Consider the following 26206-nt stretch of genomic DNA (forward strand, 5'->3'; position numbering starts at 1 on the left):
CCCTGCACACACACAGCACCATCCCTGCACACACATGGGACCATCCGTCCACACACATGGGACCATCCCTGCACACACATGGAACCATCCCTGCACACACATGAGACCATCTCTGCACACACATGGGACCATCCCTACACACATGGGACCATCCCTGCACACATGGGACCATCCTTGCACACACACAGGAGCATAGCTGCACGCACAGGATAGTATTCAAGTCTGGAGAGAAAAGACGAAGTGCGATCCCCACTCTGCAACTTAGTCGACATAGATCATTGAGGAAAAGTCTCTCCTTCCACCCTGTCTCTAAGCTTCTCCTTATGGCAACATCTCCCTCCTAGGAGAGCCTGAACTTCAAGACTGTCTGCTTCTGAGGGATGTTGAACCTCTCCCAAAGCACTGGCCGCAGGCCACATCCCTCTAGGAAGCTGTGTGGAGCTGTGCGGGCATAAGGACAATAAAGATAAGAGGGCAGCAGCCATCTCCACAAAGCCAGCCCCTCACACGTGCGTCAACACCTACTCTCAACTGCTCCAAGGGCTGATATTAAAAGATTATACCCGTAATCACAGTGCTCATGGGAGCCTGAGGAAGGAGCACTAAGTTCTAGTTCAAGGCCAGCCTGGGCTACATAGGAAGAACATGGCTCAAAAAAAAAAAAAAAAAAAAAAAAAAATCACTCTTTGGTTTTGAAAGCTTTTTCTTGGAAAAATGATAAGAGCAACATCTCACAGTACAGAGAGGGTGAGGAATTGTAAGTCACTCAACAGGGGACTCGGGGGCCTGGGGAGACAAATTGGGTGACTGTTGGATGTGTTAGAAGGAGCACGCAAGCTTCCATAGCTAGGCTAAAAATAAGGCTGACAAAAGGAGTCTCGGAGCCAGCCAGCTAGATGCCAGGCAGGAGCAGGGCAGCCACGTACATGTTAGAGATGATGTTTTTCTTTGACTTGCTTGTGTTCTGAGACCTTTGGCCCAGTTTTCTCCGGAGCAGGCAGAGGCCTCGATAAGCTGAGGCGGGGCCTTCGGAGGCTGGAGTTCTAGAGACGTATAAAGCCCAGCCCACAGTCGCTGGGCATCTCTCCCACGGGCTGTGTACTGCTGGCATTCTGTTGATACCCTAGAGATGCAGCGGCTTTTGGCTCCAGCAAGGCGGGTCCTGCAAGTGAAGAGAGTGATGCAGGAGGCTTCGCTCACACCTGCTCACCCGCTCTCAGCAGCCCAGCAGAGGTGAGTCACCTGCTCTGAGGGTCTATACTGAGTCACTCTCAGACAAGCACCGTGGGCACCAGGAAAGAGCAGGCAGAGGACCTGTCCAGAACTCACTAGGATCCCAGTCAGAAGCTGGCAAGGTTTACCCTCCGTTATAAACAAACAAGTTTATCTGCGACCCTTTAATACAGTTCCTCACCCTTGGTGACCTCAACCGTAAAATTAGCTTCCTTGCTGCTTCATAACTGTAACCTTGCTACCATTGTGAGTCCTAATGTAAATATCTGGTATGCAGGATGTATTTTCAGTCTTACAAAGTGACCCAAAGAGGTCAAGACCCACAGATTGAGAACCATTTCTCTAAACCTAAGCCTCTGATGCTCTCTGTTCAGGAAAAGCAGCCTTCTTTCCTCTGCCAGCTACAGTGGGGAGGCAGAACTCAGGGATCTGGCAGCTGCTGTGTTAGCTCACCTGCTCCCTGCAGCAAGATCAAGAACGGACCACAGCGAAGAAGCTGCGTTTCCCCATCCCTCAGTTTTAAGAGATGGAATATAGAAATTGTATGTGTGTGTGTCTGGGGGGGGCGGGATGGGAGCTACAAGTGCTTCTGCAAGAAGAATGCACATGCCTCCTTTCTCTGTAAACACCCCTCAGGCTGGTTCTAGTGACTGTGGTTGCTCAGAACTGATGGGTCACATCTGTGCTTCTGGTTTCTGGCACCCCGCTGCCCATGTGTTCTTTTCTCGTTTGCTCACTGTCCACTGAGCTCAGAGTCCTTAGCCTTCTCTTCCACTTACATCCATGAATACCGAACACTTAGGAAAAAGCTTTGCTTTGTGTCTTCCCTTACCTGCTCTCCTGGAAGCCTGGATGTGGGTGTGGGGTCGAGGAGAGGAGGGAAATGCTCTTTAACCTCTTCATTTTCTTCACGACCCCACCATCATCTCCACCCCTGGTAAAAGTACTGCATTTCAATGGACTATTCCAGATTAGAATCTAGCTTGTTTCTGCCTTTGTGAGGAGGTGGGGACATGGTTTCAAGGCTGCCTTGGGGTGACCATTCCCTAGTACCATCCCCCACTTTTTTGAGCCAAGGCTCCTCTAGGTAGACTTGGCTGAGCTAGAACCCACTATGTAGACCAGGCTAGCTTTGAACTCATAGTGACCCACCAGCCTCCACCTCCAGAGCACTGGGATTATAGTTATAGTCCCCTCTGTGCCTGGCACAAATGCTCCCTAAGCAATTGTGGGCCTCCGTCCTCAGCAGCAGTCTGTGACTTCTTTGGTTCCTGTTCTGGCATCTGTATTCCCATTTCCCTGCTGGTGCCCTCAGGGTTAACCCCAGTGCTCACTGCCTGAACTATTAGTGTTCTTTATAGGTCACCTTTGCTCCAGCCCAGTGGTTCTCAAGCTCCGTAATGCTACGAGCCTATAATACAGTTCCTTGAGTTGTGGTGACATCCCAACCCCCAACACACACACCATAAAAGTATTTCATTGCTGCCTTGTAACTGTAATTTTGTTACTGTTATGAGCCATCATGTAAATATCTGACACGAGACCCCAAGGTAGTTGCAACCCACACATTGAGAACCACAGCAGCTATAAATCCACCCCAGAATGACCACCGCCCCAGCATCTGCTTCCCTGCCTCGATATTAAGCATTTGTGACTCAGTGTTTCTCGGCTATAAGCTCCCTCCTCCCTACACACCCTCCTCTGTGAGGATTCCCTGGCTTGCCCATGCACCCCCATTGAAGCCGCTGCCCCTTCACACACCCCAGTCCTTCACGGACAGAAAACTGGCCACCTGTCCCTCAAGCTTGATCTCGGGAGCTGTTGAGATGGCTCATCGGATGAAGGTGCTTGCTGCCGAACTTGAGGACCGAAGTTCAATCCCCAGAACATGGTAGATGGAGAGAACACACTTTTGTCTTCTGACTGCCACACGTGTGCCCCTCAACCACACTTACAAAAATACACACAAATAAACAAGGCTGACCTCGGGTTCAGCCTCTTCCGTGAAGGCCTCGTTGCTTTTCCCACCCAGGGAAAAGTGCTGCTTCTGCACTGCACAGTTTTGTCTATATCTCTTTTGTGGTGTGCACCATCCCCTCCCCCCCACCCCGTCATCTAATTCTCCCCCCACCCCTGCTGCTCGCTGGGCCTCCAGTCTTTGCAGTTGAGCTATATACTTCACATCTTCCTTATGCCCGTTAAGGATGTTGAGAGTCTTCCCCTCTTCTCTCGATAGTTCCACAGAATAGTACCCTTCTCTGCATGGAGCGTGAGATAGCTAGCTGTGAGCCCACAGGGAAGAAGGCGAAAGGAAGGAATAAGAGCATGGTGCAGACTCTTGAGCTTGGCAGCAAAAACAAGCAGGTGTAAATTAAATGCAATGATCATCCCTTGGAGGAAACTCAGGATGAGGCGCGGACTCTTAGCCAAGTGCCTGGGTGCTTCCGGGAGGAAGCCTTTGTGTGGCACTTGTCTTAAAGGTTCTGCAATCCACATCCAGGAAATCTCTACCAAGACAACGAGGGGAGTTACGGCTTTCTGAACTTCTCCCTGAATCTCGTCTTTTCTATGTGGGACAGCAGGGAGTAAGTCAGCCCAGAGGAGGCAGAGAGAGAAAGGAACCTGTGGGAAAGCATCCAAGCTGGCAGCTCCAAACACTAGCTAACCATTAGCTCTTGATCCTGGGGATGCTGCCCCATAAATATTTGAAAGTTCAAACTCCAGTTATTTGGAAGGCACCAAATAAATAAGTTAGTCCCCTCCCTTCTTCGTCAGAGGCTGATGAGCACAGACTGCTCTGCTTCAGTATCTTGTGACCACAGGATGCACTTTTGTCTCACTGGGGTCTTTAAAAGTGACTTTCCTTGCTGGACATGATAGCGCACGCCTTTAATCCCGGCACTCAGGAGGCAGAGGCAGGCGGATCTCTGTGAGTTCAAGGCCAGCCTGGTCTACAAAATGAGTCCAGGATAGCCAAGGCTACACAGAGAAACGCTGTCTCAGAAAAAAAAAAATTGACTCTCCTGGTGGGAGAATTGGGAGCCCCCAGAACGACAAGTGCGGAGAATCACTCAATAAGAGCCATAGCCTCCATGGTACAGAGAGTGCTTTGAAAGCCAGGTGCCCTAGGCAAAAACTAGAAAGAGTATTTCTAAGACAAGAAACACTGGGGAGTTGCTGAGCCATCGTTTCACAGTGTTTATGGTGAAGGAAGGCACGGGTTTCAAACACTTTCCTATGGGCACCTGTACGAGGGGGCCTTGCAGCTGGCGTGGGAAACTACAGACTTTCCCCAGCAGAATTGGAAATCCAGAGTGAAGGGAACTGAAAAGACACAGGAAAGAAAGAAATTCTCTCCTCCCTCTTCTACTGACCCCTGCCAACACCACCACCCTGCTCCCGCTTCCGCACACCCACCACCATCACCACCTTTCTCAGGTCTTCATTTAGAATTGCACTTTCAGCCCTCTGTGCTCCCACGGGTTGGCGTGCTCTGCTGCACAAGGAACTATAAAATGCCTGCCGCTTTGTCGGCACAAAGGGTATCTATATTAGTCTATGGTGAGTCAGCTCTGCATGGAGAATGTCCGATAAATATTGAAAGCCCCAATCAGAAGAAAACAGACAGAAAATGAAGATAGCGAAAAACTTCCTTTGAAAAGTAGGAAAATAATCAGGCCTGTTGGTGCATGTTTGCAATCCAAGCTAAGGCAGGAAGATCATGAGTTCAAGGCCAGCTTGGGCTACACAGTGAGCCTTTGTCTCAAAACAAGCAAGCACAGCAACCAGCGGGGGAGTAACCAGTGGTACCCTGTAAAAATGAGTCAAGGTTTCTAAACCCTTCCAAGGGCTAATCGCGTACGCAGAAATAAATCATTAGGATAAGAACTCAAAGGGACGGAGACAGAGAGGAACACAGAGCTCACCCACAGAAAGGGGTTGCGCGGTTCTGAAGGGGGTGGGGTGTATTCTAATTCTAATGGACACACGGTAACTGCCCATACTTGTGTGATATGGTGTGACATTTAAATGCACATACACATCACCCAATGGCTAGATCAGGCCAATTGGCTTAGTTAATCCTTACAGACCTTTCCTATCTCTTTGTGTTGGGAGCATTCAAGATCTTTCTTGTTTGCTACTTTAAAATACTCAGCTCATTGTTGTCGGTCATAATGATCCTGCTGTGTCATAGGGCATTGGAAGTCACTTCTCCCGGCTGCGGATGTGGCTCGGTGTGTTTGCCCCCAAATGTCCTGTGTTCATTTATCCCTAGCATCATGGAAAACAAAGTCAAACAAACAAACAAACATAACGCAACGTATTTCTCCCGTGCAGTTGTATCCCTGTGCACACCAGCATCTTCTCTCCATTTCTTTTCCTTACTCCCTTTCATGGCTCTCGTGTCTCTATTCTAGTCTCTACCATTTTGAGATCAAAGTCTTAGCTACCACCTGTGAGCAAGAACATCAGTCTTCATCTTTCTGTGCCAAACATAGGTCTCATCCACATTGCTGCCATGATGGAATTTTATCTTCATGGCTGAATAGCATCCCACCATGCATATATGTCACAGTTTGTCTACACACTCATCTGTCAGTGGACAGCACAAGGGAGTCTCTATCATGGCTATTGTAAGTAGTGTTGAGATAAGTGTGCAAGTGTGTCTTATGTGTGAACATGCAAGATGTCTGTTCAGTTCACTTCCTTTGGGTATGGACCCAGTATTGAGATTCATAGATCACATGGCAGTTCTGCTCTGCTTTTTGGTGGTACAACTGTACTGTTTCCAAGTGGCTGGACCAATTCACATCCTCATCGCCTCTATGAGAGGCTCTTCTTTTTAAAAATTGGGTGTGAGCGTGAGCACTGTAGGCTTCACCTTTTCCAAATCTACTTTATTTGGGGTTCTTTAATGCTTACACCTCCCTTCCAACCCACCTGCCCTAGACAGGAGAGAAAGGAGGTTTATGGGAATAGCGGAAGTAGACCTTTTTGAATTCAATCCCTGGTGTAGTAAGCAGGATGCCAGCAGACCAGCAATTCCACCAAAGTTGTTGCTGGAACCGGGAACAGGAGCCAGAACCCAGAGTCCCAAAGCGTTCTCTGGAGCAGTTTCTCTAGGAGCATGTCGAAGTGGAGCGATGAACAACCAAACAGTACCAAGACCCAAAAAGCCCCAGCCTCCTGGTGTGGAGATTATATATACTCTCAGTCTGTTCTAGGACGTGTTTCAGCTGGCAAAAACCAAGTCCACCCACGCCCCTGCCCATGTAGCAGTTTGACTTCTAAGTGGATAAACATCACCTGTTCTCTCACAAGTCTTTTCCTGTCCCATACTTGGGATCAAAACAAAAACATGTTTACATCTACTAAGAGCACATGTGTGTAGGTGCGTGTGCCATGGCGCATGTGTGGAGGTCAGAGGACAACTCGCAGGAGTCCTTCCTTCTACAGTGTAGGTTCCTGAGATTCAGCACCAATCGTCATGGTTGGCAGCCAGGACACAGGGCTTCAGGGTAAAAGCCCCTCCCCATGCTGAGCCGTCTACCTCTCCAGCCCTCACAGCTTCCTCTCTCTGCAGCCTCACTGCGTTTGGTACTTGTGAAGCCAGCCTAACTGTGGTGACGCTCCACTTCATGCCTTTGCTCTGCATCACCTCGATGATGTGCAAAGCTCAGTGTGTCTGTACATGCTCTCCATTGGGAAAAAAATGAGGATTCGGGTGTTAGCCTATTTAAAAACAGAAATAATTGGATTTTGTTGTCAAGTCCTTTCAGTCCGATACATTCGGAGAGTTGTGCTCTTCAAGTGGATAGGCTGCAAATATTTTCTCCCACTGGAGGTTGTCTCTCTAGTCTCACAGTATTCCCTTTGCTGTTCAGAAGCATTTTCAGTGTTAAATAATCATATTTGCCTTGACTTGGGGGGTGGAGAGAGAGTCTTAAAAGTATTTGAGTCTTAAAAGCTGGGCAGTGGTGAAGCATGCCTTTAATCCCAGCACTTGGGAGGCAAAGGCAGGTGGATCTCTGTGAGTTCGAGGCCAGCTTGGTCTACAAAAGTGAGTCCAGGAAAGCCAGGACTGTTACACAGAGAAACCCTGTCTCAAAAAACCTTTAAAAAAAAGTATTTGAAGGGCTAGGGAAGTGGTTCAACAGATAAAGGCACTTGCTGCTAAGTCTGATGACCCAAGTTCAATTCCCAGGATTCATGTTGTGGAAGGAGAGGACTGACACCCACAGTTAACCTTTGACCTTTACATACATGCCATCCCCCCTTCTCTCTCTCACACACACACAGACACACACACACAGACATATATACACACACAGACACACATACCCAGACACACACACACAGATACACACACACAGACATAGACTCAGACACACACACACACACACACACACACACACACACACACACACACATATGCAGGATCATGACTTTGACCTAAGCTGCACAGTGAATGCCAGTCCAGGCTACACAGTGCAATTGTGTCTCAAACAAATCAAATCAAAACAAGATGAGTCTTTGCCAAGATTACCATGTTCATCTTCTAGTAGATTTATGAGTTTAAGTTCTGCATTTAGGTCTTTCATTCATTTTGAATGGATTTTTGTAGAGTGAAAGACTTGGTCCAGTTCCTGCTGTGTGTGGATACCTAGTTTTCTCAATAAGAAGATGGCTTCTTCTTTGCTGGCTATGAAAGTCTGAGTTTGTTTCTGAGTTTTTTATTCTGCTTTATTGGTCTATGTGTCTGTTTTTATTTCAGAGCTATGTTGCTTGAGTTATTATAACTTTGTAGTATGCTGTTATTGCTTTGTTTGAGAAAGGTTCTGCTATGTAGAACAGGCTGACCTGGAACTTGCTAGGTAGCCCACACTAGCTTGCTCCAGTCTCTTCCTCCTGTCTCAGCTTTCCAAGTATTTGAATTTTGGGTACGCACCTCGATGCCCTGGTTTGTACCTTTTGAAGCTGAGTATCTTCATGCAGCTGGCATTTTTCCCTTTTTTTTTTTTTTTTTTTAAAGATTGTACTGGCTGTTTTTCCCTGCTTTTGTGAATAATGTCATTGATATTTTAACATATATCTGCTGAATTTGTAGTAGGTCATACTGAGTAGAGGGACATTCTGTTTTTAGAAATGTGTGCGGGTGTGAGTTTAAATGTTCACATGTGCATGTGCGAGGTGTGTGTGTGTGTGTGTGTGTGTGTGTGTGTGTGTGTGTGTGTGTGTGTACCTTATAAGAAGGCCAGAGGTCAACACAGAGTATCATCCTCAATCTCTCTCCACCTTATTTTTGAGAAAAAAAAAATTTTCCTCTGAACCAGGGCTTCTGATTGGCTGGACTTGTTAGGTGGTAAGCATCAGCACAGCTCCTGTACCCAACATTCCAGTTTTTTTCCTTGATTAATTAAGCTAAAGGCCTATCAGTTTGATTTATTATTTCAAAGACTACATCTGTTTCATGGTTCCTTTTGTTGCTTTGATCTCTACTTTGTCATAGTTTTGTTCTTCTGTTTGTTTTTTCTTCCCTTCTCTTACTTTTCTAGCTGCTTGCATTACATCAAGAAGTTGTTCATTCACAGTCTATTTATTTGATGTAGGCACATTGCTCCCTTGTAAGGGTCAGTTTTGCTGTATCTCACAGGTTTTGGTATGTATTGCGTTCATTTGCATTAAGATGGTTGTCCAGAAACAGCAGCTGTTATACGCAATGTGCTGTCAACATCTGTTCAATTTGCTTGCTCTATAGTGCTGGTGAACTCTATTGTTTCCTTGTTGACTTTCTATCTCAATGGCCTGGCTATTGATGAAAGTGATGGTGGTAAGTCCTCAAGTATTACTGTATTAGAATCTGTTTTTCCAGTTATATCTGTGGTCTTGCTTCACATAATTCATGTTCCTGCATTGAGAGTGTGTTTTTACAATTTCTCCTCTTGTTGAACCAATCCATTTATCATTAGACAGTGACCTTCTTCATCTCTCTATAGACTTTACTGTCTATTTTATCTGACATGAGCATAAGAATTCCTGTCTGCGTTGGAGTTCTATTTCTGTATCATTTTTCACCCTGTCATTGTTGGTTTATATGTGTCTTTGGTGGTGAAATGGGTTTGTTATAGGGAGGGTATCATCGGCACTTGGGGTTAATCTATTCAGCCAATCTACAGCTTTTAACTGGAGGGTTGAATATGGGTACTTTCCTATTACATGTTTTGCTGGTCATTTGTATGGCCTGTGTTCCTTCTTTTTCTTCATCGCTGCGATTTCGTGGTTTTCTATTCTGAAAGGTTTCTCTTTTTCCTCTTTTGTGTGTCTGCTCTTCTATTGAGTTACACGTTTCCAGCTGTCTTCATAATGTAGCCATCTTCTGTCACCTCAGTGTAGAATTCCTATAAGAATTCTTTTAGATGTAATTTGTCAGCGATGAACACCCTGCTTTTTCTTATCTTTGAAAGACTTTTTTTTTTTTGTCATCTTTGAAGGATAGCTTTGCTGGGTGTAATATTTTTGGTTGGCAATTCTTTTCTTTCAGAACTTGAAATATATCACCCCATTTTCTACTGTACTGTATGGTTTCTGTTGAGAAATTTGCCATTGGTATAATGAAGATTTCCTTATCTGTAGCTTGATATATTTCTTTTGCTGTGTTTGGAATTTCTATCGTGTACTTATTTATTTATTTAATGTGTGCACATGTATGGATATAGCTATGTCTGTGGCACAGTGGAAGTCAGAGGACAGTGTGTAGGAGTTGTTTCTCTCTCTCTCTCCACTATGTAGATCCTAGGTATTGAATTCAAGTCACTGGGTTTTCAACAAGGGACTATCTCTGACACGGACTCTGTTGCCTCCTTTTTGATGACTCCACCCTGGGGCGGCTGCCTCACTGGCCACAGGGGAAGATGATGAACTAGGGTGGATAGGTTGGGGCGGGGATCCTATTTTCTGAGGAATAGGGGAGGAGGGGAGAGAAGAAAAGGAAGGGAGGGTAGGGCTGGCAGGATAAGAGGGAGGAGGCTACAATTGAAATGTAAAGTGAATAAATAAATTAATTAATTTTTAAAAACAACCAAAAATTCAAAGACTCTAATATACGAAATGTATAAAAAAATAAATGTTGCCAGATGTGACAGTACACACCTGCTGCCTTAGTGCTCTGTTGCTATGACTTGGACACCATGACCAGAACAACTCTTATGAAACAAAGCATTTAATTTGGGCTAGATTACAGTGTTAGAGGTTTAGTCCATCATCACGGTGGGGAGCATGGCAGCACACAGGCAGAATCACACAGTGCCAGAGAAGTAGCAGAGATTTCTACATCCAGATCTGCAGACCTCAGTAAATGAGAGAGACTCTCAGGGACTGGCTTGGGCTTTTGAAATACCAAAGCCCGTCCCAGTGACACACTTCCTCCAACAAAGTCACACCTACTCCAACAAGGCCACACCTCCTATTCCCTCTCAAGTAGTGCCACTCTACAATGAGCAAGCATTTTAAATATATGAGCCTATGGAGACCATCCTCATTTAAGCCATCACTCATATAATGCCAATACTCAGGAGATAGAGTTGGGAGAATCCAGAATTCTAAGCTATCCTGGGGTAAAATAAGAGATCCTGACTCACAAAACTGAAATCTAAACTAACAACAAAAGATACACAGATTAAAAAAAAAAAAAAGAAAAAAAAAGACAAAACAACAAATACTCCTAGAAGTTAAAATAACAAGCAGAGAAAAGGTATAAAGGCTTTTCTATTAGTTGCTTTTCCTTTTGCTATGACAAGACACCCTAACCAAAGAAATTTAATGAAAGAAATATTTATTTTGGCTCCCAGTTCTAGGTGTCGGTTCACCGTGGCGGGAAAGTCACAGTGACAGGAGCTTAAGGCAGTCAGGAGTCAGAGGACCACTAGTTGTTATGCTCACTAGCTTCTTCCTCTTTATACAACCCAGGACCAAGCCAGGGAAAAGTGCCCCACCCCTCCAGGGTGGGCCTTCCTAGCTCAATTAAAGCAATCAAGATAATCCTTCATAGCCTGCCTAGAAGCTAACCTAGTCTCAAAGATCCATCACAGATGTGCCTGAGGGTTGTCTCCTGTGTAATCCAAGATTCTAGCAAACTGACAGTCAGCACTAATATTACACTCTGAGGGGCTGGTCAGACTTGCATTTTCGTACAAAGAGTGATCACAATCCTTGTGTGTAGCTATGTTTCTAGGAAAAGTAGACTTTATGGAGGGTAAGAAGAGGAAAGGGTCCATTCAACAGCTATAACTACTAAATTTTCACTTGACAACACACCTCCAAAATGTACTAAAGCATAAACAAAATGATTGCCACGTTATTGTTTTTTGAAGCAACTGTGTCAAAAGATCATTAGTAGATTTACAATTGTTATCTTAACCACAGGTTTTCTACAATCCCTCCCGCTCCCTTGGCCAAAACAGATACTTGGCCAAAAGATGTGGGTATCCTTGCCCTGGAGGTCTACTTCCCAGCCCAGTATGTGGACCAGACTGACCTGGAGAAGTTCAACAACGTGGAAGCTGGGAAGTACACCGTTGGCTTGGGCCAGACCCGCATGGGCTTCTGTTCAGTCCAGGAGGACATCAACTCCCTGTGCCTGACGGTGGTGCAGAGGCTGATGGAGCGCACCAAGCTGCCGTGGGATGCTGTGGGGCGCCTGGAAGTGGGCACCGAGACCATCATTGACAAGTCCAAGGCTGTCAAAACAGTGCTCATGGAACTCTTCCAGGATTCAGGCAACACTGACATCGAGGGCATAGATACCACCAATGCCTGCTATGGTGGCACCGCCTCCCTCTTCAATGCTGCCAACTGGATGGAGTCCAGCTACTGGGATGGTAGGTGCTTCTGGGACATTACAGGAGTGTGGTTCTTAGAGTAGAGGCTGAACACTGTGCTCTGCTTCTCAGCTCTCCAGGGAACTCTATACCTACCAGGAAGGGAAAGGCAATTTATCTGTACACCTGTTACGATCACCCAACAAAACAACAGTGGCACTAGCCATGCAGCTAGGTGCAGCTTTATGCAGCTAGTTAGATATGTTCTTGAAGACATTAGTTTATTCTGTGGTGTGAATTCTGCATCTGATTATAGATGAGACTCTAGTTGCCTTATCTTGCAGCTGTGACAGCCCCCTGACAAAACCAACTTAAGGAAGGAAGGATGGAAGGGAGGTAGGAAGGAGGGAAGGAAGGTAGCCCACTTCCTCCAACAAGGCCACACCTTCTAATCCTTTCAAACAATGCCACTCCCTGGTGACTACGAATTCAAATGCAGGAGTCTATGGGGCAATCCTCAGCCCAAACTGCCACAGCAGTCTCCTGGAGCCTCTCTGAGTCCTTTGTACCTTGGGACCTTGGCTGTCTCTGTATTTACTGAGTTTGAAATTAGGCCAGGAAGGCTTAAAGACCATAGTGAATACTAATTACAAAGTTCTAAGGTTCTAATGTTGGCCATGGATCTTAGGGGATATATCATCCAATGTCTTCTGCTCTAAGTAAAGAGGCCAGGGTGGCAGAGACGGCTCAATAGCTAATGCACTTGCAGTGCAAACGTGAGGACTAGAGTTTGGATCCAAGATTGCGATTAAACCTGGGTGGGCACGGAGGCACACCTGTAACCCCAGGGGAAGTGGAGCCTGGGGATCCTTGGGGAAAGTTGATTAGCTAACCTAACCAAGATGGCAAGCTTCAGGCTCAGTGGGAGACCTTGACCAAATATGCAATCTAGGAGGGTACCAGCATCAATCTCAAGTCTTCACATGCAAGCAGTAAGCATGCCTGTGCACCTGCACACATACATGCACCTCCACACCTGTGAACAGGCACACACACACACACACACACACACACAGAGAGAGAGAGAGAGAGAGAGAGAGAGAGGGAGGGAGAACTGAAAATAGAATTAGCTTTATAACTCATGCCATTAGCACTTAGCCCTTAGTACTTAGCCTTTCTTTTTTTCTTATCTGCATGTTATTATTGCTCACATGCACATCTGTGTGCAGAGATACAAACATTATTGACTAAATTCCACATCTGAGGGAAAACATGAGTTTGTTTTTCTTTCTGAAATCATGTGACCTTGTTTAATATTATACATTTTTTAAAAGATTTATTTATTTATTATTATGTATACAGCACTTTGCGTGTACTCCTGTAGGCCAGAAGAGGGCATTAGATCACATTATAGATGGTTGTGAGCCATCATGTGGTTGCTGGGAATTGAACTTGGGACCTCCAAAAGAGCGGTCAATGCTCTTTAACCACTGAGCCATCTCTCCAGTTCTAATATTATACATTTTTAACATTTTAAAGTCCACCTATTTTCCTGCAAACATTGTGATTTTATTTTTCTTTCTTTCTTTTTCTTTTTCTTTTTCTAATATGCCCACCTCTGCCTCCCAAGTGCTGGGGTTAAAGGTGTGTGCACCATGCCCAACTGATTTTGTTTTTCTTTAGAGCTGAGTAGTATTCTATTTTATAGAAGTCAAAATTTTCATTGTTTGTTCAGCTGTTGAGGGCAATTGGGTTGACTCCAATTCTTAACTATAGTAAATAAAGCATATACTGAATAAAGCAGCAACAAACACGGCGGGGTGCAAATATCTCTATGGTAGGGTACGGAGGCTTCTGGGTACATGCCCACGAGTGGAAGCTGGGTCATATGGTAGCTCTATCTTTATTTTTTGAGAAATTTCCAAGCTTATTTCCACAGTGTCTCTATTAATTTTAATTAATTAACTTACCAACACCAAATAAGGGTTCCTCTTTCTCCACAACCTCTCCAGCATTTATTGATAGAGTTATTGATGATGCCCATCATGACTGGCGTGGCCTCAGAGTCATTTTAACTCACATTTACCTGATGGCTAGGAATATTGAATATTTTAAAAATAATTATTTGCCACTTGTGTTCCTTCTTTATCTTTTTGGAAAATGTTTATTCAGTTCATTTGTTGATTGATGGTTTTGTTTCCTTGGTATTTAATTTCCACAATTCTTGGTAAATTCTGGGTCTCAGCCTACTGTCTGAATTGTGGCTTGTAAAGACTTTCTTCCAAGTGGTATGACCATTTTAAGCCACTTTTCTATAACAGAGCTTGTCTTTTTTTTTTTTTTCCAGACTTTTTTTATATAGAATCCTTTAAAATGTTTTATTTATTATTTATAGAGTATTCTGCCTGCATGCCAGCAGAGGGCACCATTATAGAAGGTTATAAGTCAACATGTGGTTGCTGGGAAATGAACTCAGGACTTTTAGAAGAACAACCAATCTTCTTAGCCTCTGAGCCATCTCTCCAGCCCCCGATGAGACTTTTATAAATGAAGGAAAAAAATTTTTGTTGTTATAAGTATTGCAAACACTTCTCAGTTTATCTTTTGACTTTGTCTCTGACAGAAGGTTTGGTTTTACAGCTAAATTTAAAGATATTTTCCTAAGTGACTTCTAGGTGTTTTTCTGTAGTTTCTGACATTTTCATATTGAGAGTGAAAAAATAGATATTATTTATTCTTCAAGTATACACATTACAACATTGATTGGAAAATGCCACTACTTTTTCCTTGGGGTTGTTATAATTACTAAGAGGAGGCCCTTGGACTTCAGCGAATGTGATTTGGAGTCCTGGACCTCAAAGCTTTATCTTACCACTTATTAGCTATATAATTTGGAATAAATGTTTTAAATTCTTTGGGTCTCAGTTCTTTCCTTCTGTAAGGAAGGGATGGGTGTGGCTCAGTGGGAGAGTGCTTACCCATACTCAAGGGCATGCCTCAATCCACAACAGAGACAAAACACAAAGGGGAGGGGGTCTTACCAATGTCTGCTATATGGACCTGTGGTTATGATCTGGTCAGAACAGGGTTTGAATTTCAAAGTCTACATCCCCTGAGTCAGCAATTCTCAGCCTGATGCTGCAACCCTTTATTTTATTTTATTTTATTTATTTATTTTATTTTTGTTTTTTTGAGACAGGGTTCTCTGTGTAGCCTTGGCTGTCCTGGACTCACTTTGTAGACCAGGCTGGCCTCGAACTCACAATGATCCACCTGCCTCGGCATGCTGCAACCCTTTAATACAGTTCTTCTTGTTGTGGTGACCCCTCAACCATAAAATTATTTTTGTTGCTACTTCACAACTGTAATTTTGCTACTGTTATTAATTGTAATGTGAATATCTGATATGTGCCCCCTGTGAAAGGAATCTTCAACCCCCAAGGGGTTTGCAGCCCATAGGTGGAGAACTGCTGCAGTAGGTGAATGTTCTAGATAAGTTTCCCTAGAGGCAGCGTCTTCAGGCAGGAATTTTGGCATCTGTACCTACCTTTCTGGTGTGCCTAAGGATTGTTTGAGCATAATGGGCATCTAGCTTGTGTTTAAATGTTAATTTCTTTCCGATGCCTTCTTCTATGGTTTAGATGACATTTGAAGACATGGGTGCTGCGAATTGGTTGTTATAAAACTAAATTGTTTCCACAAGTACCGATTCATAAAGTTTTAGGAGAATTGACAAATGGAATCCTGGCCAGGCATGGTGGCACAGACTTGTCATCACGCCACTTGCTGATGCAGGAGGGTCTTGAGTTTGAAGCCAACCTGGGCTACGTAATGAGACCCTGTCTTCCAAACACCAAGACCAGGGCTGGAGAATACTTCAGGGTTAGAGGACTTGGTCTAGCAGAAGACCTGCGTTCAATTCCCAGGTTCCACGTGGTGGCTCACAACCACTCATAACTCCAGTTCCAGAGGATTAAACCCCTTCTGACCTCTGTGGAGACCGGGCACATACATGGTGCAGATACATGCATGTAGGCAAAACACTTATATGCACAGACTAAAGCGAATAAATCTAAAAAATAAATTTTAAACCCTAAAAACAGCAACAAAGAACATTTTTTGGAAAAAAAATAATCCTGGGCATTGGCAATGCAGCTCAGTTGGTACAGGTGTGTGCCACCAAGCCAAAAGACCTCAGTTCTATCACCAGAACCCAAGTGGTAGAGACCTGACTACCACAAGTTGTCCTCTGACTTTCACATGTGTTGCACTGTCTCATGTGCCTACAAACATACACACACTGAAAAAACACATTAAAAAATTAAATGTAATTTGTACATATGATTCTGAGTTAGAGAGCATCACATAGCCAGACTGTAGGGACACCTAGACTTGTTTTGCATACCAGGCTGGCCTTGAACTCACAGAGATCCACCTGCTTCCCGAGTGCTGGGATTAAAGGCGTGTGCCACCATGCCCGGCTGATTTAATATTTTAAATACAAGTGGATCACAGGTTTCACTAGAGTGTATGTGTAATTTTTAAAATTTTATTTTAGGTTCGGCTCCATCTATTTCCAGTATATAAAACTGTGCTCAACAACAATGGGGCTTCACTCTACTCTAGAGTTGGCAATGATGTCATGACTAGTTGCCTTGTCTTGTCTGTCTTTGCAGGTCGTTATGCCCTGGTGGTCTGTGGTGACATTGCGGTCTACCCGAGTGGTAATGCCAGGCCCACAGGCGGTGCAGGGGCTGTGGCGATGCTGATTGGCCCCAAGGCCCCTTTAATCCTGGAGCAAGGTTTGTAATAAACAGTCTCAAGACTGTGCGTCATGGAGCATAGATCTTGATTCAAAACTCTTAGACACACCACTCTGGGCTGGGGGTGGATAGTCGCGCTTGCCTCTGAAAGTCCAGCCTGGGGAATAGGGGCTTAGAGGGGAGAGAGAAGCCGTAACTGGTGCTTTCGTCATGTACTGGGATAATGGTGCACGGAGGAGTGGTGGCAAATACCCCGTAGGGAATCATGGTGGACATAGTAGTGAAAGAAGAAATCCAGACACAAGGTGAGGCTTGGAGAAGTCTGCCTAGATTTTGAGAAGCCCACAAAGATATGGAGAGAGAAATATAAATCTCCTCCTCTAAAACCAGTAATCTTCAACACGAGATTTCAATGCTGAAAAGGCTGGCTTGGGGCATCGGTGAGGAACAGAGCAAGGACTCTCCCTTCCTCGATGCTTAAGGCAGTCTCTGAAGCCTTCTGTTCGCCTTTCCAGGGCTGAGGGGAACCCACATGGAGAACGCATACGACTTCTACAAACCGAACTTGGCCTCAGAGTATCCACTGGTGGACGGGAAGCTCTCCATCCAGTGCTACCTGCGGGCCCTGGATCGATGCTATGCAGCCTACCGAAGGAAAATCCAAAATCAGTGGAAGCAAGGTCTGGGGCTGGGGGCGCAGAGAGCGGAGTCTCCGCTCGTATGCCAGGCAGTCCCTCCTTCATCTTTCCCTGTAGGGGATACTTAGGTATGCCTGTAGAACGAATGAGAGAACGCGTAGCGCGGTGGATGAGAGAGCCTCGCATGGGTGGGTGCGTCTGCTGGAAATAGGAACTGTCTCTCTGGGACTCTGGACCCGTGGCATCATTCAGTCTGGAAGAGTGGATCTCAGTAGCTCTCGGCACCTTCCCTCACCGTTGCGCTTTCTTTTCTAGCTGGGAACAACCAGCCTTTCACCCTCGACGATGTCCAATATATGATCTTCCACACACCCTTTTGCAAGATGGTCCAGAAATCCCTGGCTCGGCTGATGTTGAGCGACTTCCTGTCATCCAGCAGTGACAAAGAGAACGATTTATACAAGGGGTTGGAGGCCTTCCGGTGGGTCTTAGTTAAGCGGGGGCTTAGGCGTGTGGACGATGGGCAAGGAGGAGGGTCTCTCCCACAGCGGAAGGACGGAAGGACGCCAAGCCCTTCTGTCAGCAGAGGCATGGGGTGGGGCAGGCCTGCGTACTAGGTGAGGAAAAGAAGGTAAAAAGAAAGAGCAGAGGGGAAGCAGAGTGCGTGGTACGTATGGTCTGCCTTTCAGTTTCCTAATGAACTCTGAAAGTGTGGATAAATGCCACAGCAGAAGTGTGTAAATGCTATCTCAGGGGTCTCAGGAGTGAGGGTACCTGTTGCTGTGAGGAGACACCATGGCCAAGGCAACTCTTATAGGGGACAACAGTTCATTGGGGCTGGCTCACAGCTTCAGAGGTTCAGTCCGTTGTTATCACGGCAGGAAGCATGGCCAGGCACAGCAGGGGACTGGGCCTCACACTGGACTAAGCTTGAGCATAGGAGATCTCAAAGCCCACGCCCACAGTGACACACTTCCGGTAACGAGGCCACACCTACCCCAACAAGGCCACACCTCCTAATAGTGCCACTCCCCATGGGCCAAGCATTTTTACACATGACTCTATGGAGGCCTGCCCTATCCAGACAACCGTAACAGGACTATTACATAGAGTTCTTCAAATGTTTAAGTAGTGTTATTAAAAAAAAAAAAAAAAAATATATATATATATATATGTATTTATATGCATGTATATATGTATGTATATGTATGTATGTGTATATATACATATATATGTGTGTGTGTATACACACACACACACACACACACACACACACACATGCTCTCCAGAAGCAATCGCCTGCCATGCTCCTGGGCTTCTTCTCTTGTGAACATCTTGCTCTGCCTCACAGGGGTCTAAAGCTGGAAGAAACCTACACCAACAAGGATGTGGATAAGGCGCTTTTGAAGGCCTCCCTGGACATGTTCAACAAGAAAACCAAGGCCTCCCTTTACCTCTCCACGAACAATGGGAACATGTACACCTCGTCGCTCTATGGGTGCCTGGCTTCGCTTCTCGCCCAGTGAGTGCTTCCTCCGCCCCTCCCTCACCCACGGTCCCCATCCATGAGCTGACAGGCCAACCACATTTGACTCCTCTCCTCATTTAAACTTTCGGTGTGTGGAGAGGTAGACTTTACAGGGAAGGGAGAGAGAACGGCGGACAGGAAGCGTACAGCTGGTATCAGAGGTTGTGGGGGGCAGAGTTGCCAGCCGTGTGGAGCTTCTCCAGTGTGAAGACCTGTGTTGGGGAATGTGCAAGATCCACCCAGGCAGCGAGAAAGCAGGACCTGGGGGCAGTTTTAAAATCTCTATACTTAATTCAGCATGGTGAATTTTAGAGGCTAGTTTTCAATCCCCTAACAGGGTTTAAGCCTATTTACCACTTATCTTAAGAATTACTCCCTGGGCTGGGGATATGGCTCAGTGGTTGAGAGCACAGGTTGCTCTTCCAGAGGACCTGTGTTCAATTTCCAGCACCTACCTGGCAGTTCACAACTGTGTGTAACTCCAGTTCCAGGGGATCCAACATTCTCAAACAGACACACATACAGACAAAACACCAATGCACACTTAATTTTTTTTTTAATTAAAAGAAAAACTACTCCCCACACATGTGTGGGCCTTATGTTCCTCATATGTAAAATCTCTACCTAACAGTGTCTGCTTTCTATAATTTTTTTATTGTTTGGTAGTTGCATATAGTATACCCTCCATCACTCACTGCAACTCCTCCTGGACCGCCATTTGGCTGCTTTAAAAATTACTTTATTTACCTTTTTTATTTTACATGCATTGGTGTTTTGCCTGCATGAGGGTGTCAGAACTTGGAGTTACAGACAGTTGTGAGCCACCATGTGGTTGCTGGGAATTGAACTCAGGACCTTTGGAAGAGCAGTCAGTGCTCTAAACTGCCGAGCCATCTCTCTAGCCCCTGCTTTTTTATTTTTTAAATAACCCACTGAGTCCAATTAGTGTTTCCTATGTCACATGGGTATAGAGACCCCCACTGGAGTATGAGCAACCTACCATGGGTCACACCTATTAAGAAAACCAATTCCCTTCCCTCTGCAGGCAGCAATTCCTGGCAGCTTCTCAGTTAAGGGCAAAGCATCATAAGCCTTTTCCCTACCAATGCAGAAATTCTGATTAACTTGATCTTATGTAGGCAACCGGGGCTAATGGGAGTTCACGAATGCAAAGGCCCTGCCATGTCCAGGAGACACTATTTGAAACAGGCCACCCTGATTTCTGGATCTTGCCATCTTTCTTCCCTTCTCCTGTGACGCTCCCTGAGCCTTGGGTGGGAGTGTGTGATATAATTGCACTCTTATCAGTGCAACAGTGACACAAATGTTATTGGAGTAACCAACAGCTTTCTAACTGGATTTAAGGACTGCTCCATAGAAGGGAACTAATGCCTGGCATTGTAAGCCTGCCCAAGAACACATAGCTGGGTAGGTCTAGGCCCTAGAGGAGAGCCTACCATCATTACTAGAGAGGCACGGTATCAAACTGCATTCTAAATGCCTACCCTTAGTACAGCTCTCACTCAGGATCAGGGAAGCTTCTTTTTTGCAGTACAGAGACTAACTGACTGGAATGTTTTCCACAGTTTGCATAAAAATTGTCCAAAAGAAATTACAGTGCTCAGAAGGTGCTCAAGTGCTACTAACTATTACTTTTACTGACTTTCTTACTTCCTTTGGTGCTGAGGTAGAGGGACTGCAGAGTCTAAGGCCTGAGCTACACAGGTACACAGGTACAACACACACACACACACACACACACACACACACACACACGTGCACTCTGAACCATTGCAGTAAAGTACACATCACACACACACACATGTGCACTCTGAACCATTGCAGTAAAGTACACATCACACACACACTCACACACACACACACACACACACACACACACACACACACACTCTGAACCATTGCAGTAGACTTGGTAACTGAGTCCACTGGTCTAACCACCTCTAGGCTGCACCTGAAAGCTTCTGCCTTCACAGTCCTGCCTTCATGTCTTGGCCTTGTCTGCTCTCCTTTGGGCAAGACTTCTTAACTGTACTCCTGTATCTGGATTCCGCCTGTTTCTGGATTCTACCAAAGCTCCCTCTTTGTGTAGAGGGCACGGAGCGCATTTCTAGTTGTATAAGGTGGGCAGGCCTGAGACTAGACTAATACATAGGAGCTTTATATGAAATGCATCACACGGTGCTCACGTGGCTATGTTTTATGTTTTCACCTGCAGCCACTCTGCCCAGGAATTGGCTGGCTCCAGGATTGGCGCCTTCTCCTACGGCTCAGGGCTAGCAGCCAGTTTCTTTTCATTTCGAGTGGCCAAGGATGCTTCTCCAGGTGAGTCTCATCGCATGTGAGGTACTCCTGAACAAGTGCCACCTGGTGAAAGAAGCCACCTTGTGCTTCACCTTGGCCCTCTGGTGGCTGCCTTGACAGAGCTAAGTTGCGCCTAAGAGCAAAGGACACTCCTGCGTGAGGTTATACATGTGAGCATGTCCTCAGCTGTAGCGAAGGCAGATACTAGGAAACCAGTTAGACGAGGCAAGAGGAAGCAGTTTGGTTTCACTGCCTAAAGAGAAGCTGATGGAGCTGAGATACCCAGTCAGTATCTGTAGATTGTTGTACCACTACCGTGATTGAGATCTGGCTTCTAAGTACCATGTGGGGTCAACCTACAGACCCCCACTGCCTATTAGCACTCTAAGGGTCTGAGAGTCACTGAAGGAAGACCCCAGACTCAAATAGTATGCAAAACCAAAGAGCGGTTATTCTACAGAAACAGCCAGCATGTAGGGGTCAGCCATCCATACAGAACGGCAGCAACCACAGCCAAAAGCATCCCGGCCTTTTTATAATGAACTAGGGGACTTCTAAGAGCTGTCTTCTAATTTGATTGGGTAGGCTAAAGAGCAATCACAGGGGCTGTAAGCTGATAGGCTGGGGCCAAATGGCCAGTTACTGGAGTTACAGTCCAGAGGCATTAGGCCATATTTGGTCATATTAGCAGCTGATTAACTGTGTGGTCTTTCTGGGACCACAACTGGGATTGGCTGGTCTGGGCTAGTGCCTGTGGTGGCTACATGACTTCCCCCACTGTGCCATGGACCCAGGGCTTCTGTCACAAATCCCTTGGTAGTGTCTGGTCCTCACAACACCAGTTGTAATGACCATAGGAAGGCCTAATAATTTTGCTTCTACCTCCCAGGTTCCCCTTTGGAGAAGCTGGTGTCTAGTGTGTCGGATCTGCCTAAACGTCTAGACTCCCGGAGGCGTATGTCCCCTGAGGAATTCACAGAAATAATGAACCAGAGAGAGCAATTCTACCACAAAGGTAAGAAAAGGAAGAGCAAGAGAAAAGAAAGCAATTCACCCCAGATCCCACCCTATATCCTGGAACCAGGGGTAGTCATCAAACATCCAGAATGTAATGGGCTAGGGTCACAATTTTTATGGATACAACTGAGAGATGTGCTTATGAGGCAGGAACCTGACGAATAGAGCCATCTCTACAGTCCCTGGGATAGTAGTTGAACAGCCAGGCAGACCTCAAGTACCAGGGCCAAGATGGCAGCTCCTCTGGTCATATATATATATATGTTTTTGGAGACAGAGTTTCTCTGTGTAGCTCTGGCTGTCCTGTACTTGCTTTATAGACCAGGCTGGCCTCGAACTCACAAAGATCTACCTGCCTCTGCCTCCTGAGTGCTGGGATTACAGGTGCACCACCATGCCCGGCTATTGTCCTACTTCTTAATGGTGTAATGCAGCTGATTTGCAGCCCCTGGCAGTGGGCTTTCCTTGAGTCTGCAGGCAGTCCTATCACTGCGTCCTTCACTGCACGCTCAGATCACTCTTTGTAAGCACTGTTTCTTTTTCTTTGTCCCACAGTGAACTTCTCTCCACCCGGAGACACAAGCAACCTCTTCCCAGGTACTTGGTACCTCGAACGAGTGGACGAGATGCATCGTAGAAAGTACGCCCGGTGTCCTGTCTAACAGAGGCCAGTGAGTATATAGGGCTGGGGACACCAAGGGCCTGGCATCGTCCTCTGGGTATTACGTGCAGTGCCAAGTGTGTAATCATGTCAGATGAGGCCATAGCTTGAGGAAGAGTCATGGGGGAGTTACTAACTATAAGCTCCAGAGCATGGATGGAGTCTCCGTCTGGGAAATCCGGACTGCGACTTGTGCGTATTGAAGTCTCCCGGAAGCTTGAGAGAAGCAAAGTCAGAACTCATGAGAGGAAGCAGACAGCGGCAGCAGAAACTCCGCGGCATGTGGTTCTAGAACAGTGAGCTTGGTGTGAAGATCAGTAGCTTGAAGAGAGCCCTGCACGTGGGAGCTGGGAGGCAATTCCTAACGGAGCTGCTTGGCAGGAGGGAGCCTCAGGGTGGGCAGCGGCAGTGTGACAATTCTCACCTCACAAGATCCCTCCTGGGGCTCATGCTTGGGAAATTAGTGAGGATGGGCATTGGGAGAGAAGAGAGTTGCATGGAAGAGAACTGGGGGAGGGGAGACATAAAGGGATTCCTTAAGGCATTTCTTTAAGGGAAATCAAGGGTTCAGAACTACAAGCTTGTAATTCATTGAGTGTGGATGTCTGGGTGCGTCTGCCCAATAGAAAAGCAGAGCGGAAGTGCAAAAGGCAATTTATCTTACAGTCCTCAAATCTCAATGGAGTCCCCCAGCTATTTTAGTAAGTGAATGAGGAAGAACAAACAGATGTAGCCAAGGCAGGACATGGAGCAGAAAAAAAAAAGATGTCCATAGGCAGGGTACAGGACAGGGCGCTGACCATGGTCCCTGACCAATGGGAACAGTCTCAGCTACCCGGCCCCCTTAGTGGGGTTGCACAGGTCAGGGAGCCAAGAAGTTGTGGGGGAGAGGGCCAGAGCAGTGAAAGTTGGCAGACTGAGGTGAGAAGGTCCAGGTCAGCAAACAGGCTCACAGGACTTCGGTCCTACCAGGAAACGTGCTTGAAATATGGCGTAGGTGAGCTGCAAAGAAGGAACTGTTAAGTCCATGCAGCAAGGTGAGAGGAGAGGGAGAGAAACAATGGGTTGGATGTGATAGCTGATGGCTCACACTGGTAACTGAGGTACTTAGAAAGCTGAGGCAGGAGAATGACATCTGAGGCCACCCTTGGTTACATAGTGAGTTTTAGGCCAACCAGGAGTACAGAGGGAGACCTTGTTTTAACAAATCAAACCAACTCCACCCCCCAAAAAAGAAAGAAAGAGTACAGCAAGAAGGTAGATTCCAGTTTCAGCCCTTTCCTTCCAAAGAGCCTGAGGGAATCACGCCACAGTGGCCAGAGGGCTCCTGCAGGTCAGGTGATGTGGGGCTGGGGAGCCCAGGGCGAGGGGTAATGGAATCAGTTTCCTTTTTACAGATCCATGGCAACAGTTCCTGGGGAAAGAATGTGAGCAGCGCTGCTGCCCAATCAGCATCTGCTTAAAACCCCACTCATGGCAGCAAATAGTGAATAATCTAGAAGGCCCATAGGCTCTTCTCTGTGCCTCCTTTGCGACTCTCCCTGCACTGTGAAACGGGGAGACAATCCACCTGCAGGATACAGATCCGCCTTCCTTCCCCACACCCAGACAGACCTACCATCTGTTACAGCTTATTATCAGACTTCTGGGCTGTTCTGCTTTATGTTTCTCGAAGTTTTCCTGAGAATTTCTAAAATTTTGTACCTTGTTCTAAAATACTCTATGGCAATTAAAACGAGAGAAGAAACAACCTGTGTTTTCTAGAAGTCAAGACCTACTCAGAGGGCTGGGCACTCTATCACCACGTTCCGTTCACTCTTCCGTTCAGTCTAATTCACCACAATTCTGGCCAGTTCCGCCGAGTACTGTGACTGGCACAAGGCAAATACAGACAGTGGCACAGAGCACCCCCTGCTTCCTACTGACACCATATCCAGGCAGGGCCAGATGCTGGTGGGTAAATCAACCCTCTTGACATAACGGTCAGCGTTACCTAGACCAAACAGTAAAACAAACCCCACAGGGTTGGCAGGGTAGTCACGCACAACTGAAATCTTAGTACCTGGGAAGCTGAGGCAGGGCTGGGTTCGAGGCCAGCCGGGGTTCTATAGAAGACCCTATCAAAGCAAAAGGAGAAAACCAGGTGGTTGAGGTGCATGCTTATAATCCCAGCACTTGGGAGGCAGTCAGGCGGATCTCTGCGAGTTCGAGGCCAGTGCCATCTATAGAAGGCATTCCAGGACAGCCAGGCAGGGCTACGCAGAGAAAGCCTGTCTCAAAACCAAAAACAAAAAGATGGGCCGAGGTAGGATGTTCTCTGCCTTAGGCAAAGAGAACATGGCCTTTCCAGAGTCCTCATAAAACAGCAACGGTTTAGGGATGTGAGCACTGAGCATCAGAAGAGGAGAAAGTGGGCAGGGGAGGGATAGGAAGGACAAGGGCTATAGGCTTTCATCTTCTTTTAGAAGAAGCTTTGGGGAGAGGTTGTGTTGAAGGAAGCTGGCTGGCTGGGGAGCCTCAGGGTCACACATGACACGAGGTGACGGCCATTATTGCATTGCCCAGGTTGAACAGCCAACCCAGCACCAGCCTCCCCCAGCTGCAGCTCCTCCTCCTTGCCACGCCCCCTGCCATGACATCTGTCTGCACAGAGGAGAGGCCAATGCTTACCCGTTCAAGGCAGGGACAGAGTCCATCAAGAGCTCTCTGCAGGGTCTTGGTTACCAAGATGGCCCTACTGTGTCCCACTGTTGGGTCCTGGTCTACCTCTACCACAGTGTGGGCCTGGGAATATGGCGCAGTGAGTTAAGGCGCCTGCTGACAATCCTGATGACCCACGTTCCATCCCTGGGACCCACATGGGAAGGGAGAACCAGTTCCTGCAAGTGTCCTCTTGTTATCAAACTTGGGGTCACAGTCTATACCATAAGAAGTCAAGTCTGGAACCTGTCTGCAAGAAGCCACATGTGCACTGTGGCATGCATGAGCTACTCCCCAATAAAATGTAATTTAAAACTGTGTCAAGGTACTGGTCAAGTAAATGGTTGCTGTCACCACACGGCTGCTGAAGGCCCAACCTTGGGTTACAAGCAGAGGACACTGATCAGTACTACCCCCCGCCCTCCACCTGTTTCCCCAGTTCCCTTGATCTTTTCCTCACCAGCCTTATAGGGCCTGAGGAGGTCTTCCTTAAGCCGCCCTGGGATATTCGTCAAACTGACAGTCCA

At 46.4% G+C, this 26206-nt stretch overlaps 1 protein-coding gene across 3 annotated transcripts; it reads left to right on the forward strand.

Moving 5' to 3' along the window:
• Positions 1-1065: 1065 nt before the first annotated feature.
• Positions 1066-25843, forward strand: Hmgcs2 (3-hydroxy-3-methylglutaryl-CoA synthase 2). Of its 3 annotated transcripts, none has more exons than XM_051165654.1 (10): positions 1066-1233; positions 11656-12110; positions 16727-16852; positions 17329-17493; positions 17767-17932; positions 18803-18973; positions 21216-21322; positions 22191-22316; positions 22874-22993; positions 25757-25843. In XM_051165654.1, exons 1-9 carry the CDS (start codon positions 1130-1132, stop codon positions 22978-22980), a joined length of 1527 nt encoding a protein of 508 aa, XP_051021611.1. In that variant the 5' UTR covers positions 1066-1129; the 3' UTR covers positions 22981-22993; positions 25757-25843. The 3 variants fall into 3 exon arrangements, with proteins under 3 accessions (XP_051021611.1, XP_051021610.1, XP_051021608.1); XM_051165653.1 differs by lacking the exon at positions 25757-25843 and adding an exon at positions 24377-24518; XM_051165651.1 differs by lacking the exon at positions 25757-25843 and adding an exon at positions 24377-24518 and having other exon boundaries at positions 22874-22989.
• The last annotated feature ends 363 nt before the right edge of the window (positions 25844-26206 follow it).

This window comes from Acomys russatus, chromosome 23 (assembly GCF_903995435.1).
Source record: "Acomys russatus chromosome 23, mAcoRus1.1, whole genome shotgun sequence".
Classification (NCBI taxonomy): Eukaryota; Metazoa; Chordata; class Mammalia; order Rodentia; family Muridae; genus Acomys; species Acomys russatus.

Bases quoted from the DNA above. Each gene is read 5' to 3' on its own strand.
- Hmgcs2 (XM_051165654.1), top strand. From the start codon at position 1,130: ATGCAGCGGCTTTTGGCTCCAGCAAGGCGGGTCCTGCAAGTGAAGAGA. The intron at 18,974-21,215 runs GTGAGTGCTTCC...TTTCACCTGCAG, and splicing joins CTGGCTTCGCTTCTCGCCCA to CCACTCTGCCCAGGAATTGG. The intron at 21,323-22,190 runs GTGAGTCTCATC...TCTACCTCCCAG, and splicing joins GGCCAAGGATGCTTCTCCAG to GTTCCCCTTTGGAGAAGCTG.